The 14012-nt window shown below is 45.7% G+C and overlaps 1 protein-coding gene across 4 annotated transcripts in view; it reads right to left on the reverse strand.

Annotated features, from left to right (window-relative positions):
- The window catches only part of grnb (granulin b), an 82929-nt gene that overhangs the window by 19415 nt on the left and 49502 nt on the right, over positions 1-14012 (reverse strand). For all 4 annotated transcript variants that reach the window (XM_073070664.1, XM_073070667.1, XM_073070666.1 and 1 more), the window contains exons 10-11: positions 9129-9226; positions 7654-7872 (exon numbers count right to left, since the gene is read on the reverse strand). In XM_073070664.1, the coding sequence (XP_072926765.1) occupies positions 7654-7872; positions 9129-9226 (317 nt within the window). The remainder of the gene's footprint in view (positions 1-7653; positions 7873-9128; positions 9227-14012) is intronic.

The raw sequence follows: 14012 nt of genomic DNA on the forward strand, positions 1-14012 counted from the left end.
CACGTGGTGAGCGCCCTTGGCCAGGAGACAGCCGCCCAGGTTGCGGATTTCATACAGTTGCCCCCGGAAGAAGGCAAATATGAAGCATTCAAAGCGCTGCTCATTGGGACCTTTGGCCTCTCACGGCATGAGCGGGGTGCCCGCCTGCTTCACCTGGACAGTTTGGGAGACAGACTGCCGTCAGCATTGATGAACGAGATGCTGGCCCTGGCTGACGGACACAAGCCCTGCCTCATGGTTGAGTAGGCGTTCCTGGAGCAACTGCCCGAGGATGAACATCTGCTGCTGTCCGACGCGGATTTCAGCGACCCCCGGAAGGTGGCGGCCCGGGCAGACATGCTGTGGAAAGCCAAGAGGGAGAGCGTGGCGTCCGTCGGTCAGATTACCAGGCCACGCGCCCAACAGCAGACCAGACCAGGCCCAGCAGGGGGGCGCACACAACGCAGAGGCAGGAGTGAGGAGGACAGTGAACAGTGGTGTTTCTACCACCAGCGGTGGGGCACAAAAGCCCGCCATTGTCGCCCGCCCTGCAAGGGCCAGGGCCAGCTGCCGCTAATGACTATGGCGGCTGGCCACCAGGACACAGCCTCTTGTACGTCTGGGACAAACAGTCAGGACGCCGCTTCTTGGTCGACACTGGAGCGGAAATCAGCGTCTTGCCCCTGACGGGGTACAACACCCGCAACAGGAAGCCAGGACCCACCGAGGGCCGCAAACGGCAACACGATACGGACCTACGGCACCCACACAGTGGAGCTGCAGTTCGGCGCCAGCCGGTTCATATGGGACTTCACACTGGCCCAACCACTCCTGGGGGCAGACTTCTTGCGAGCTCACAGCCTGCTGGTCGACTTGCAAGGGAAAAGACTGGTACATGCCGAGACTTTCCAGACGTTCTCCCTGGGTGAAGCCAAGTTTCCGGCCCCACACCTGGACTCCATCACGCTGTCGGACAACGAATTCACCAGAATCCTGGCAGACTTTCCATCGATTCTGGCACCGCAGTTCACGGCAGCCATGCCCAGACACGGGGTACAGCACCACATCCCAACCCAGGAACCACCCCTCCACGCCCGCGCACAAAGGCTCCCTCCGGAAAAGCTCCGCCTGGCGAAGGAGGAGTTCAAGAGGATGGAGGAATTGGGGATCGTACGGAGGTCTGACAGCCCATGGGCTTCCCCCCTGCACATGGTGCCCAAAGCAGCCAGGGGTTGGAGACCATGCGGCGACTACCGCAGACTGAACGAGGCTACAACTCCAGACCGCTACCCCGTGCTGCACATACAGGACTTTGCAGCAAACCTGCACGGGGCACGAATCTTTTCCAAAATAGACCTCATCCGGGGATACCATCAAATCCCGGTGCACCCTGAAGACATCCCCAAAACAGCACTCATCACCCCGTTCGGCCTGTTCGAGTTCCTCCAAATGCCGTTCCGCCTGAAGAATGCCGCACAGACGTTCCAGCGGCTAATGGATGCGGTGGGACGCGACCTGGACTTCTCTTTCATCTATTTGGACGACATCCTTATAGCCAGCAGTAGTCGCTGGGTGCATCTGTCCCACCTCCGCCAGCTCTACTCCCGCCCGAGTGATTTTGCCCTCACGATCAACCCGGCCAAATGCCAGTTCGGTCTCGAAACCATCGACTTCCTGGGCCACAGGATTACCAAAGACGGGGCAACACCTCTGCCCGCCAAGGTAGATGCGATCCGCCACTTTGCCCGGCCCAACACGGTCAAAGGCCTGCAGGAGTTCGTTGGTATGGTGAACTTCTACCACCGTTTCCTCCCCTCAGCAGCCCGTATCATGCGCCCTTTGTACACCCTGATGTCGGGTAAAGGCAAGGACATTACTTGGGACAAGGAGGCCGCGGCCGCTTTTGTTAAAGCCAAGGAAGCCTTGGCAGATGCCGCGATGCTGGTGCACCCCAGAACGGACGTTCCGACCGCCCTCACGGTGGACGCATCTGATACAGCAGTCGGTGGGGTGCTGGAGCAGCTCATCGAGGGGCGCTGGCAACCCCTGGCGTTCTTCAGCAAGCACCTATGACCACCCGAACTCAAGCACAGTGCTTTCGACCGGGAGCTGTTGGCACTATATCTGGCAATCCGGCATTTCAGGTACTTCTTAGAAGGCAGGCCGTTCACCGCGTTCACGGACCACAAACCATTGACCTTCACGTTCACGACGGTGTCCGATCCCTGGTCGGCTCGCCAGCAGCGACATCTGTCCTACATCTCCGAGTACACGACGGACATCCAGCATGTCTTGGGAAAGGACAACGTCATGGCGGACGCACTCTCCAGACCAGCTGTCCTGGCCCTGTCCCTGGGGGTGGACTATGCAGCACTGGCGGAGGCGCAGCAGGCAGACGACAAGATGCCCAGCTACAGGACCGCAGTCTCGGGTTTGCAGCTGCAGGACTTTCTCGTAGGCCCAGGTGAGAGGACCCTCCTGTGCAACGTGGCTACCGGCCAACCTCACCCCATCGTCCCGGCAGCCTGGAGGCGGCGAGTTTTCGACTCCATACACGGTTTGGTGCACCCATCAGGACAACCGTCTGGCTGGTCTCCAACAGGTTCGTTTGGCACAGACTTCGCAAGCAGGTCAGTGAATGGGCCAGAACGTGCGCGCAGTGCCAAACAGCCAAGGTGCAGCAGCACACTAAAGCCCCGCCACAGCAGTTCGAACCCACCCACCAGAGGTTTGACCACATTCATGTGGATAACGTGGGCCCCCTACCAGTGTTCCGAGGGGTGCAGTACCTCCTAACTATGGTAGACCGGTTCACAAGGTTCACGAGATGTAGTACATTGCTACAGGATCATGTAAATTGAAGCACACATGCATTTACAGATCCCTGACTGAAGACTACCCTTGGGGCCATTGAGGCAGCAGTGTATATGATCTTCACAGTAAACTGCCTGTTACAGCAAAGTTAAAGCATCAAATTAAGATGTGATTGCCAAGAGAACTCTGACAGAAGAGTCAAGTTCTGAAAATCATTTAACCCTGAAAATTATTCTAATAAAGATGAGGATAGTGTGAGTGTATCAAAACCGTCTCAATTCATAATACAGCCCTAGGCACCAAATTAACTAATTTAATGAAGATCCAAGATCAAAAATTAATCTGAGGCTAATTAACATCAATTGCAATCTTAGTTGACAGTAATTTCAATTGACAGCATTTCAGATATACAGAATTCTGAAATTACTTGGTTCTCTTATTCCTTATGTAATGGGGGTGTAGTGGTGGTGTGGTGGTGTGGGAAGGAAAAGAGGCTGTAGTTATCTATAATTAAAGAATAGTTCTATTCAGAACAGAGGGCAATTTCTCTGGTCTGCCTCTGGTCAAGTCCCAAGGGTACCAGGCTAGACAGATTCCATCGACACTAACAAACTGTAAATTGATCACATTCAATTTAAATACACAATGGGTTATTTGAAAATGATAAATTGAACTTCACAACCTCCACCAGCTACTACATACTCACTCACTGCAAAGCATTTGAGGGCCAACCCTTAAAAGAATGTCTCACCCCCACACCCTGTACAAGGTTGAAAACTTTAGCAATCTGCTACTGATGGCTTCATTCCCAACTACTACAGAACATGCATACACTAATTTCATTTTTATAAAGTCAATGAAACAGAGGTCAAGTTTGATCTGTGAAACAACCTAGAAATAGCTTCAGCACTTGATATTTCACTCAATGTTCAAGCAATCTATGATGCTAAAAGAGACTAACATGTCAATTTGGATTTATTACTGGGAAGTGGCTCAGGTTACAAAGGAAGGACCCATTCTGCCAGGAGGTCCATGCTGATTCTCAGCCGAAAAAAATTCAATAGTCCCAATTCCATTACTTCTACGTTACAGGATTATGTTCTTACATTTGCACTTTGAGGCTTTTGCCACTTATCTGCTCCAGGGGCTAATTTACAACAACCAATACACTGCTCCAGGGGCTAATTTACAACAACCAATACACTAGCAAGTCTCGATACTTCTGAAGAAAAATGTAACAGTTGAAATGCACTGTCATGGACAGACTAGCAATTAATATAATTAGCATCCAAGATCAGGACCTGACTGCTCTGCATTACATAACAGAAATACTACTTTAATTTTTATCACCATCATGACAAAGCTAAAATATTACAAATACTGGAAATTTGTATTTAAAACTACGAACACAACATTTATGGGTGTAAACTCTGAAAACTGCTTCCCTCTTCAGAAGTGCCAAGCTCAAACATTTAGTGCTCATTTGAATTGTCGGTCAAGCATAGCTAAGCTGCAGTTAATAAGAACACAAAGACATAGGTGCTGAAATAGGCCACTTGGTCTAGAGTCTACTCTGCCATTCAATCATGGCTGATCCTTCCCCCTCCCAACCCCCACCTCGTCAGCGCCACTCCTTGGCTTTCTCCCCATAACTTTTGATGCTGTGTCCAATCAACATATCAAGCTCTGCCTTAAATACACCCAACAACCTGGCCTCCACAGCTGCCTGTAGTAACAAATTCCACTAATTTACCCCTGGCTAAAGAATTTCTCTGCGCTTGCTTTAAATGAGCGACCCTCTACCGAGGCTGTGCCCTCTTGTTCGACTACTCCCTCACCATGGGACAACACCCTTTCAACATCTACTCTGTCTAGGCCTTTCAACATACAGAAGGTTTCAATGAGATCCCCCCCCCCCTCATCCATTTAAATTCTGGCAAGTACAGACCTAGAGCTATCAAATGTTCCTCATATGATAACCCTTTCACTCCTCTAAACCCTCTCCAATGCCAGCACATCTTTTCTTAGATAAGCAGCCTAAAACTGTTCATGATACTCAAGGTGAGGCCTTATCCCACCTCCTGTAATGAGGTGACCAGAACTGAACACAGTACTTCAAGTGGGGTCTAACTAAGGTCTATATATCCTATGGACATGGACCCCAAGATCTCACTGATCCTCCACACTGCCAAGAGTCTTACTAGTAATATCATACTGTGCTCAAATTTGACCTACCAAAATGAACCACTTTACACTTAACTGGGTTGAACACCATCTGCCACTTCTCAGCCCAGTTCTGCACCCTATCGATGTTGTGCTGCAACCTCTGACAACACTCCACACTATCCACAACACCCCCAACCTTGGCGTCATCAGCAAATTTACTAACCCATCCCTCCACTTCCTCATCCAGATATATATACACACTACATCCACTGCTCTACCTTCAAAGAGTTTTGTTACATTCTCACAGAATTCAATCAGGTTTGTAAGCCATGAGCTGCCCTTGACAAACCCATGCTGACTATCCCTAATCAGATTAGTTCTCTCCAAATGCTCATAAATCCTGCCCCTCAGGATATTCAACTTGCCCACCACTGAAGTAAGACTCACTGGTCTATAATTTCCTGGGCTATCTCCACTCCCTTTCTTGAAAGAGGGAACAACATTTGCAACCTTCCCATCCTCTGGTACTTCTATCTCTATCAATGATGCAAAGATAGTCACCAGAGACTCAGCAATCTCCTCCCTCACTTCTCACAGTAGCTTGGGATACATCTCATTTGGTCCTGGCAACCTGTCTAACTTAATACCTTTCAAAAGCTCCAGCATGTCCTCTTTCTTAATGTCTATATGATCAAGCATTTCAGTCTGCTGCAAGTCATCTCCACAATTGTTTAAACCCTCCCCAATAGCATTAGCAAGACTTCCTCGCAGGATATTGGTTCCCCTCCAGTTCAGGTGCAATCCATCCCACTTGTACAGGTCAGCCCTTCCCCAGAAAAGGGTCCAATGATCCAAGAACTTGAAACCCTGCCCCATCTCATCAGCCACTCATTCATCTGCATTATTTTCCTGATCTGATATTCCCTAGCTTGTGGCACCAGCAGTAATCTGGAGATTACCACTTTGGAGGTCCTACTCCTCAGCCTCATCCCTAACTGCCTAAACTTACTGCACAGGACCTCTACCCCTCTCCTGCCTATGTCATTGGTACCAACATGTACCACGACCTCTGGCTGCTCACCCTCCCCTTCAAGAATATTCTGTAGCTGCTCAGAGATATCCTGGACCCTAGCACCCAGGACACAACACACTATCCTGGTGTCTCTTGTGCTGCCACAGAATCTCCTATCTGTCCACAGAGTCCCCCATGACTACTGCTCCACCTGACTTCACCCTACTCTTCTGAGGCTCGGAGCCGACCTCAGTGTTATTGGTCTGGCTGCTGCTGCCTTGCCCAGATAGGTCACCCCCTCATCAGTATCCAAAGGGGTATACCTGTTGGTCAGGGGAATGGCCACAGGGGGACCCTGCACTGACTTCCTTCTCCCTTTACCTCTCTCGGTGTTTACCCATCTACTCCCCGAATTCTGCACTCTGGGTGTAATCACCTGCTCAAAAGTTGTATTTATCAATTGCTCTGCCTCCTGGATGATCCCAAGTTCATCCAGTTCCTTAATGTGGTCTTCCATGAGCTGGAGTTGGCTGCACTTCCCACAAGTGTAGTCATCAGGGAGACTCCGACTCCATGAATTCTCACATCCTACAGGAGGAGCATCCCACTGCCATATCTGCCATCCTGCCTGCACTGTACAATAGGCAACCATGGCCAAACCTTCTAACCTGTTTCTCTGGCCTCAGCCTCAGGTTAAAGCCTGACACTCCTACTCTCACCACTGGCCCACCCTGCTTGTCCCTTCTGTATTTTTATTTAACTCGCAGTGCTCTGTGCCCGACGCCGAACGGACCTCTGGAGCGTCTGAATGCCACAAAGCCATTTTGACACACCTTTTCTATTTCCCGTTGTAATCTGTGGCCTGTATCCCACCTACTGGTGAGAGGCCTGTATATAACAGCCATCAGGGTTCTTTTACCCTTGTAGTTTCTTAACTCAACCCACAAGGATTCAACATCTTCTGATCCATGTCACATTTTCCTACTGATTTGGGTCTGGATATGTGCAAGATTGATGCTTTTGAGCCAATAATGTTCTTTTGGAAAAGCAAGATAGCAATTGAGAATCTGAATAAATAGTAAAGCAGTTGTTTCAGTAATTTATTATCCTATTGTTCAGAAATAGGAGTGTGTGGCACTCCTAATTTCTATGCTTCCTTTGAACTTGCTAGGTGTACTGGTTGCTGGAATATTAGAATGTCACTGTCTGGATTTTCAATAAAAAAAACATGTTGATAAAATTAAACTCCATGTGATTAAAGGGCTTGGTGAATTCCAAATTGGCTGACAGATTGCATCGTAATCCACTTGTGCTCAGTGGGATTAGCTCAAGGTGAATGAAGCAGCCAGAATCCAGATAAACTTTTCTTCCAACAGGACTAGTAGTCTGATCCTGCCCACTTATGTTGTGAACACCCACATTTATATCGCATTTCAGATGGGAAACACCAGTACTTTTAAAGCACAGAACAGTACAGCCAAACACAGGCCTTTCGGTCCTCAACATCGTGCTGCCCTTTTAACCTACTCCACAATCAAGCTAACCCTTCTCTCCTATGTAGCTTTCACTCACCAGTTTTCTTTCATCTGTGCACCTAGTCTCAAGTTCAATAAAAATCCTCCATAACAGATGCAATTGTCAAGTTTACCTGATTCAATTAAATATTTGTTTTTAAAACTAACCACTGGCAGAGGGCAGCATCCCCACTCTCCCAAAGGATTCTTGCAACACGTCTGATCACTCTGGCAGCTACACTTGACATCAGCCGCAATCTCTTTCACAAGAGCTGGAGATTTGGTCATCCAAGGGATAGAAATGTCCTTCTGGTAACATCTTCCAGTATCAGGCGTACAATTCCAGCCGTGTGGACAACAATGTTCATGATCATCGCAGCAAACTGCCTGATGAGAGAAAATAAAAGACTCATTGTAATTAGGTGCAGGAGCAAAAATTAGTACATTATTACAATGCTAGAAACTTGTATTTCTGACCACTCCTCTTGGTAAAACCATACAAATGAGGGATCCATGCGGAAGTGAGCACTAGAAACAAGCCTAAGAGTGAACACCATTGATCAATGTATCCACCTATGGATATATTCGTACCATGAAATTTTTCTTCAGTGTTTGAAATAAGCCAAAGTATAACAAATCTCAAAGCTTAAAGCTTATATGCAAGAAATGAACATAGTCACATCTCCATAGTTGGCTGAAGATTGGGGGAAAACATGGCACTACAGGACAATTATTCAGATTATCCAATGGATTGCAGTGGCCCACATTGGGACTGTCTACATAACAGGTAAGTATTCCTATTTCAATGGTTATGGATACCACCAAACTGGGGCATGTGATTTTGCGCCTCCAAGACACGATATTAATGAACTTGCAAAATGGGTATGGAACTTGCATGTGATTTTGCGCCTCCAAGACACGATATTAATGAACTTGCAAAATGGGTATGGAACTTGCATGTGATTTTGCGCCTCCAAGACACGATATTAATGAACTTGCAAAATGGGTATGGAACTTGCATGTGATTTTGCGCCTCCAAGACACGATATTAATGAACTTGCAAAATGGGTATGTAATATGCATGTGATTTTTGTGCCTCCAAGCCACGTAATATTAACTAACATGTAGAACTAGCAGATACATTACATTGTAAAGCAGTGAGGGCTTATTGAATTTTTACAAAATTAATTCACTGACAGTAAACAATTCTGGTCTCCAAGTTGTGATTAATAATTAAATCTTGCATTCAAGGCTGTGGCATCAATTTTTTCCCCACCTAAATGAATTTCCTACTTATCTGCTGAAAAGCTGTACTTCTGTGGACTATAGTTCTGCCTCTTATTAGCCGAGCCCTGATGGTTACAAAGTTCAAGGCTGACCTTGCCCAACAACCACATGTAGGTATGGTCAGTTTGATGCTGAGAATGAAATCACTTTCCCTTGCCAAAATCTAAGTAACTGAAGCTTGGCACCCCATTCTTCAAATTTCTAATACAGAACTAGTAACACATTGATCAGCAGTTTGCATGGCTCAACTGGTTCAGTACTTAAAACCTATTGTAAAGCTTCTCTACAGTGCCGATACAATTGTCAAATAGGCCAAAAAATGAAGCACCTTATTTCAAGTGTATAAATAATCTTACATTTGGCAAGGGACAACATCCATAATCTCCTGTGGCAAGAACGCAGCATGTATTATTTTCAGGGCAGGTCACAGTCTCATTGCACCGCACTGGATGGACTGCAAAGAAAATATGTTACCAATTAATTGAACAAAACTAGTGACATCATATGTAGCAAGGAAAAAAATAAATCAGGAAAGAAAAGATGTGGATGTGCAGGGGTAAAAGCCAATTTAATTCTAATGGCAAGACTCATTTACAAAAACCCAAAATAGCAGTATATTTAAATAAGTTTCTCCCTCTGCCATGAATTTTGAATAGTTTGTTAAGGAATCTGAAGATAAGATTGTGTCCCTCACTTCAATGTTTTTTTTTGTATTTATTGAGATACAGCACAAAATGGGGCCTTCCAGCCGCGCAACCCAGCAATTCACCTGATTTAATCTTAGCATAATCACACGACGATTTACAATGCCCAACTGCTAGGTCTTTGGAAACCCATACAGTCACGGGGAGAATGTACAGCAGGAATTGTACCCTGGTCGCTGGTACTGTAAAGTGTTGCGCTAACCACTATGCTACCATGCAATGAATAACAAAATTTAGTTTTAACAGCTTTGTATAATTACAAAAACATTCAGTCCAACAAAGTATGAAAGCTCAAGGTAGTTATTAAATTGCACACGTCACCATGTTCTACCCCTAGATTCATTTTCTTACAGGCATTCATAGTAAATAGAAAGAAACAATAGAATCAATGAAATGCACTCAAAAATGAACAACCAATGTGTAAAAAGCAAAAAAGCAAATAAAAGCAATAATAAATATGCAATAAATATCACGACAAGGATACAAGTCCTTGAGAGCGAGTCCATAGGTTGTGGAATCAGTTCAGTACTGAGGTGAGTGAAGTTATCCACTTGGGTTCAAGAGCCTGACAACTAAGAGGTGGTCACAGAAGGCTGAGGAACAGTTACAGGATTGCCTCGAGTCAGTGCACTGCGCCGTGTTCAAGCACTCATCTGAAGACCTGAATGACTACATCAGAGTCGTTACAGACTTTATTAATACAGCTGTGGATGAGTGTGACAGCACAAAATCATTCAGGGTTTCCCCCAATCAGAAGCCCTAGATGAAACTCAACATCTGGAATTTGCTGAGAGCCAGATCAGAGGCATTCAAGTATCAAGATCAAGAATGCTACAGGATGTGCAGGTATGAACTCCAGAAAGCAATCTTTCTGGGGAAGAAAAAGATTCCAGATTAGACTGGAACCAATGAGGGATGCTCAACAGCTGAGGCCAGGTTTGAATGCCATCACCTCCAACAAAGTTAAATCATGTGACATAGGGGACAGCAGAGCTTTGCTTCCAGATGAGCTCAATGCCTTCTATGATTACTCTGATTACCAGAATGAGGGGGGGGGGGGGGGGGAAGAAGAGAACCATCGTGCATCATGTCTCCCAATGATCCAATGTCTCCGTATCTGAAGATGACGTACAGGCTGCCTTCAAGAAAGTGAATCCAAGGAAAGCATCCGGTCTGGCCAGAGTACCTGGCACCAAGTACTGAACACCTGTGCCAACCATCTGGCTGGTATATTCGGATATCTTTATCCTCACTCAGGCAGTGTGTGGTACCCACCCGCTTTAAGCAGGCTTCAATCGGACCGGTGCACAAGCAGAGCAAGGCAACCTGTCTAAATGATTATTGACTAGTGGCATTTACATCCATAGTGATGAAGTGTGAGAGGCTGGTGTTGAAACACATCAACTCCTGCCTGAGTGGTGACTTGGATCCAATAATTTGCCTACTGAAGCAACAGGTCCACAGTAGGTGCCATCTCATTGGCTATCCACACAACCCTGGAACATCTGGACAGTAAAGATGCATACATCAGGATGCTCTTTATCGATTACAGCTCAGCATTTAACACCATCATCCCCTCTAATCAGTAAACCCCAAGACCTGGGCCTTAATACCCCCTTGTGCAATTGGAACTGGATTTCCTCATTTGTTTTTGCTAATCTGAACTGACTGTGGTCTACATCTCCTCCACAATCCCCATCAGCATAGGAGCACTGCAGGGATGTGTGCTTAGCCACAGTCATAGGTGTAAAACAAGTAGAGCAGGGGACTAAGTACAGTTCCAACACTGTATACAAGTTTGCTGATGACACTTCTGTTGTGGGCTGTATCAAAGGTGGTGATGAATCAGCACACAGGAGGGAGACTGAAAACTTGGATGAGTGGTGTCACAACAACCTCTCACTCAATGTCAACAAGACCAAGGAACTGACTGTACATTTTAGGAGAGAGAAACCAGAGGCCCATCAGTCAGTGATCAGAGGATCAGAAGTATAGAGGATCAGTAACTTTAAATTCCTGGGTGTTACCATCTCAGAGAACCTGTCCTGGATCCATTACATAAATATAATTGCAAAGAAAGCATGGCACTCACTGCCTCTAGTTCCTCAGGAGTCTGCAGAGATTTGGCATGTCAAAAAAAGTTATTGACTGGCTGCATTACGGCCTAGTATGGGAACACCAATGCCATTGAGTGAAAAATCCTACAAAAGCTAGCGGATTCGGCCCAGTATATCACAGGTAAAGCCCTCCCAACTATTGAGTACATCTACATGAAACATTTCCTGTGAAAAGCAGCATCCAAAGATCCTCATCATCCAGGCCATGCTCTTTTCTCACTACCATCAGGCAGAAGGTACAAGAGCCTCAGGACTCACAACACCAGGTTCAAGAAGTTACTACCCCTCAATCATCAGGTTCTTGTACAAAAAGGGATAGCTACATTCATTCTATATCATTATTATTCTACACTCATTATATTAAAAAAATAGAGGCGCTGCCATGCCTTCCTTGCAAAGGCACTTGCATGCTGGACCCAGGACAGATCCTCTGAAATGATATCAAGGAATTTTAAAATTGCTGACCTTCTCCACCTCTGAACCCCAATATGGTATTGGAGCTGTGCTTAGTTTCAGTCACAAATACAAGTGAGTAGAGCAGGGGGGCTAAGCACACAGCCTTGTGGTGCACCTGTGCTGAGGGAGATTGTGGAGGTGTTGCTGCCAATCCAAACTAACTGGGGTCTGCAAGTGAAAATTCAGTTGCACGAGGTATTGTGCCCTAGGTCTTGGAGCTTATTGATTAGCTTGGAGGGAATGTTCATGTTTATTGCAGAGCTGTAGTCAATGAAAAAGCAAGTCACTCCTCAGGAACTTCACAGTAGGTGCTACTTTACGACAGTCAAGGCAAGTTATCTCAAGAAGGGTTAAAGTCAGCCAAAGATAATGGATATGTTAAGTCAATTTATTAAGCAGGTAGGAAAGGACTAGACAGTACATTAAAATGTTGGGATGTCATTCACATTTACAGAGTTGTCAAGCTTTGCAGTATAGTAACAAAGTTTCAGCTATTGAGCCGAGGTCTCCCTTGTACTGTGAAATCACACCTGATTTCATCTCAACTTCAACTGCCTCCCTTGGTTTTACCAACACCATTTGAATTCTTGGCCAGCTCTTGGCATAAAAGAAGCCTTACTTCCAACTTCCAGTGTGTTTTAGAGGTGGCTTAACAAAGCCAATGTGGGAACAACATTTTTATAGAGAAGGCTAATAGTCACCGTTGAGTTGGGCAGATAGCTAGCTTGCAAGATGCTCTTTTTGCAGAGCTCAATATTTTACTGTCAGTCTGGTATTTTATTCCCATACAGGGCTCAATCCATTTGGAGAATGACATGGCTTGCTCGACACAACTGAGTATAACTAGAGCTTCAATATTGGGGATTTTGGTGAAAGAGAACATTGAATGGTTTACTTTTCTTTCCATAGAATTGGGAAAAATTTAGAGGCTACGTTTCTGGTATTATTCTACTGCCTTGAAATGCCTACTTCAGGTCGTCAGACAGGAATCACTATTGCTGATAAACCATGAGTTTTCTACAACTGCAGATGCTGCATCTACCTTTAACCTCTGGTGAAACGGGAATTTCCTCTATCAACCAAAGGCACATTGAAAGCAGTGGAGAATTTCAACTGTTGCCTTGAGGGAGAGAATGTAGAATACTCTCCTCTAATATGGTTCCATTCAAAGAGACTTTAACAATTAGAATAAACTAAAGGAATATCTGTGGTAAAATAAAGTCCAGAACAGTTCATATTAAAAAATTGCTCATTCAAGTCGAAGGGCAATAGTAATAGTACAGGGTGACTATAGGGACAAATCAATAACACCTGGAAGGCTACAAATGGAAATGGGAAATCACCCCACTTAGGAGAGAAAAAGCCTGCATTTTCCTCAGTGGAAAAAGCCTGCATTTACCATATCTATACCTCTCAATTTTGTATACCTTTATCAAACCTCCTCTCAATCTTGTACATTACAAGGAATAAAGGCCTAACCTATTCAATCTTACTTTGTAACACAGGTCCACCAGGCCCAGCAACCTCCTTGCAAATTCTTTCTGCACTCCTTCAACCATATTTACATCTTTCCTGTAGGTAGGTGACCAAAACTGCACACAATACTCCAAATTAGGCCTCACCGTCTTATACAACTTCAACATAACATCCCAACTCCTGTACTCAATAATAACACACAAAATGGAGTAACTCAGCAGGACAGGCAGCATCTATGGAAAAAAAAAAGTACAGTCAGCTTATCAGGCCGAGACCTTTCAGCAGGGCTCTATTTTGATTTGAAGGCCAATGTGACAAAAGCTTTCTTAGTGACCCCATCTACCTGTGACACGACTTTCAATGAATTACAGACCTGTATTCCCAGATGCTTTTGTTCTGCCACACTCCTCAGTGTCCTACCACCCACTGTGTAAGACCTACCCTGGTTGGTCGTATCGATGTGCAACACCTCACACTGTCTGCATCA

The sequence above is a fragment of the Hemitrygon akajei genome, chromosome 18, assembly GCF_048418815.1.
Source record: "Hemitrygon akajei chromosome 18, sHemAka1.3, whole genome shotgun sequence".
In the NCBI taxonomy this organism is placed as follows: Eukaryota; Metazoa; Chordata; class Chondrichthyes; order Myliobatiformes; family Dasyatidae; genus Hemitrygon; species Hemitrygon akajei.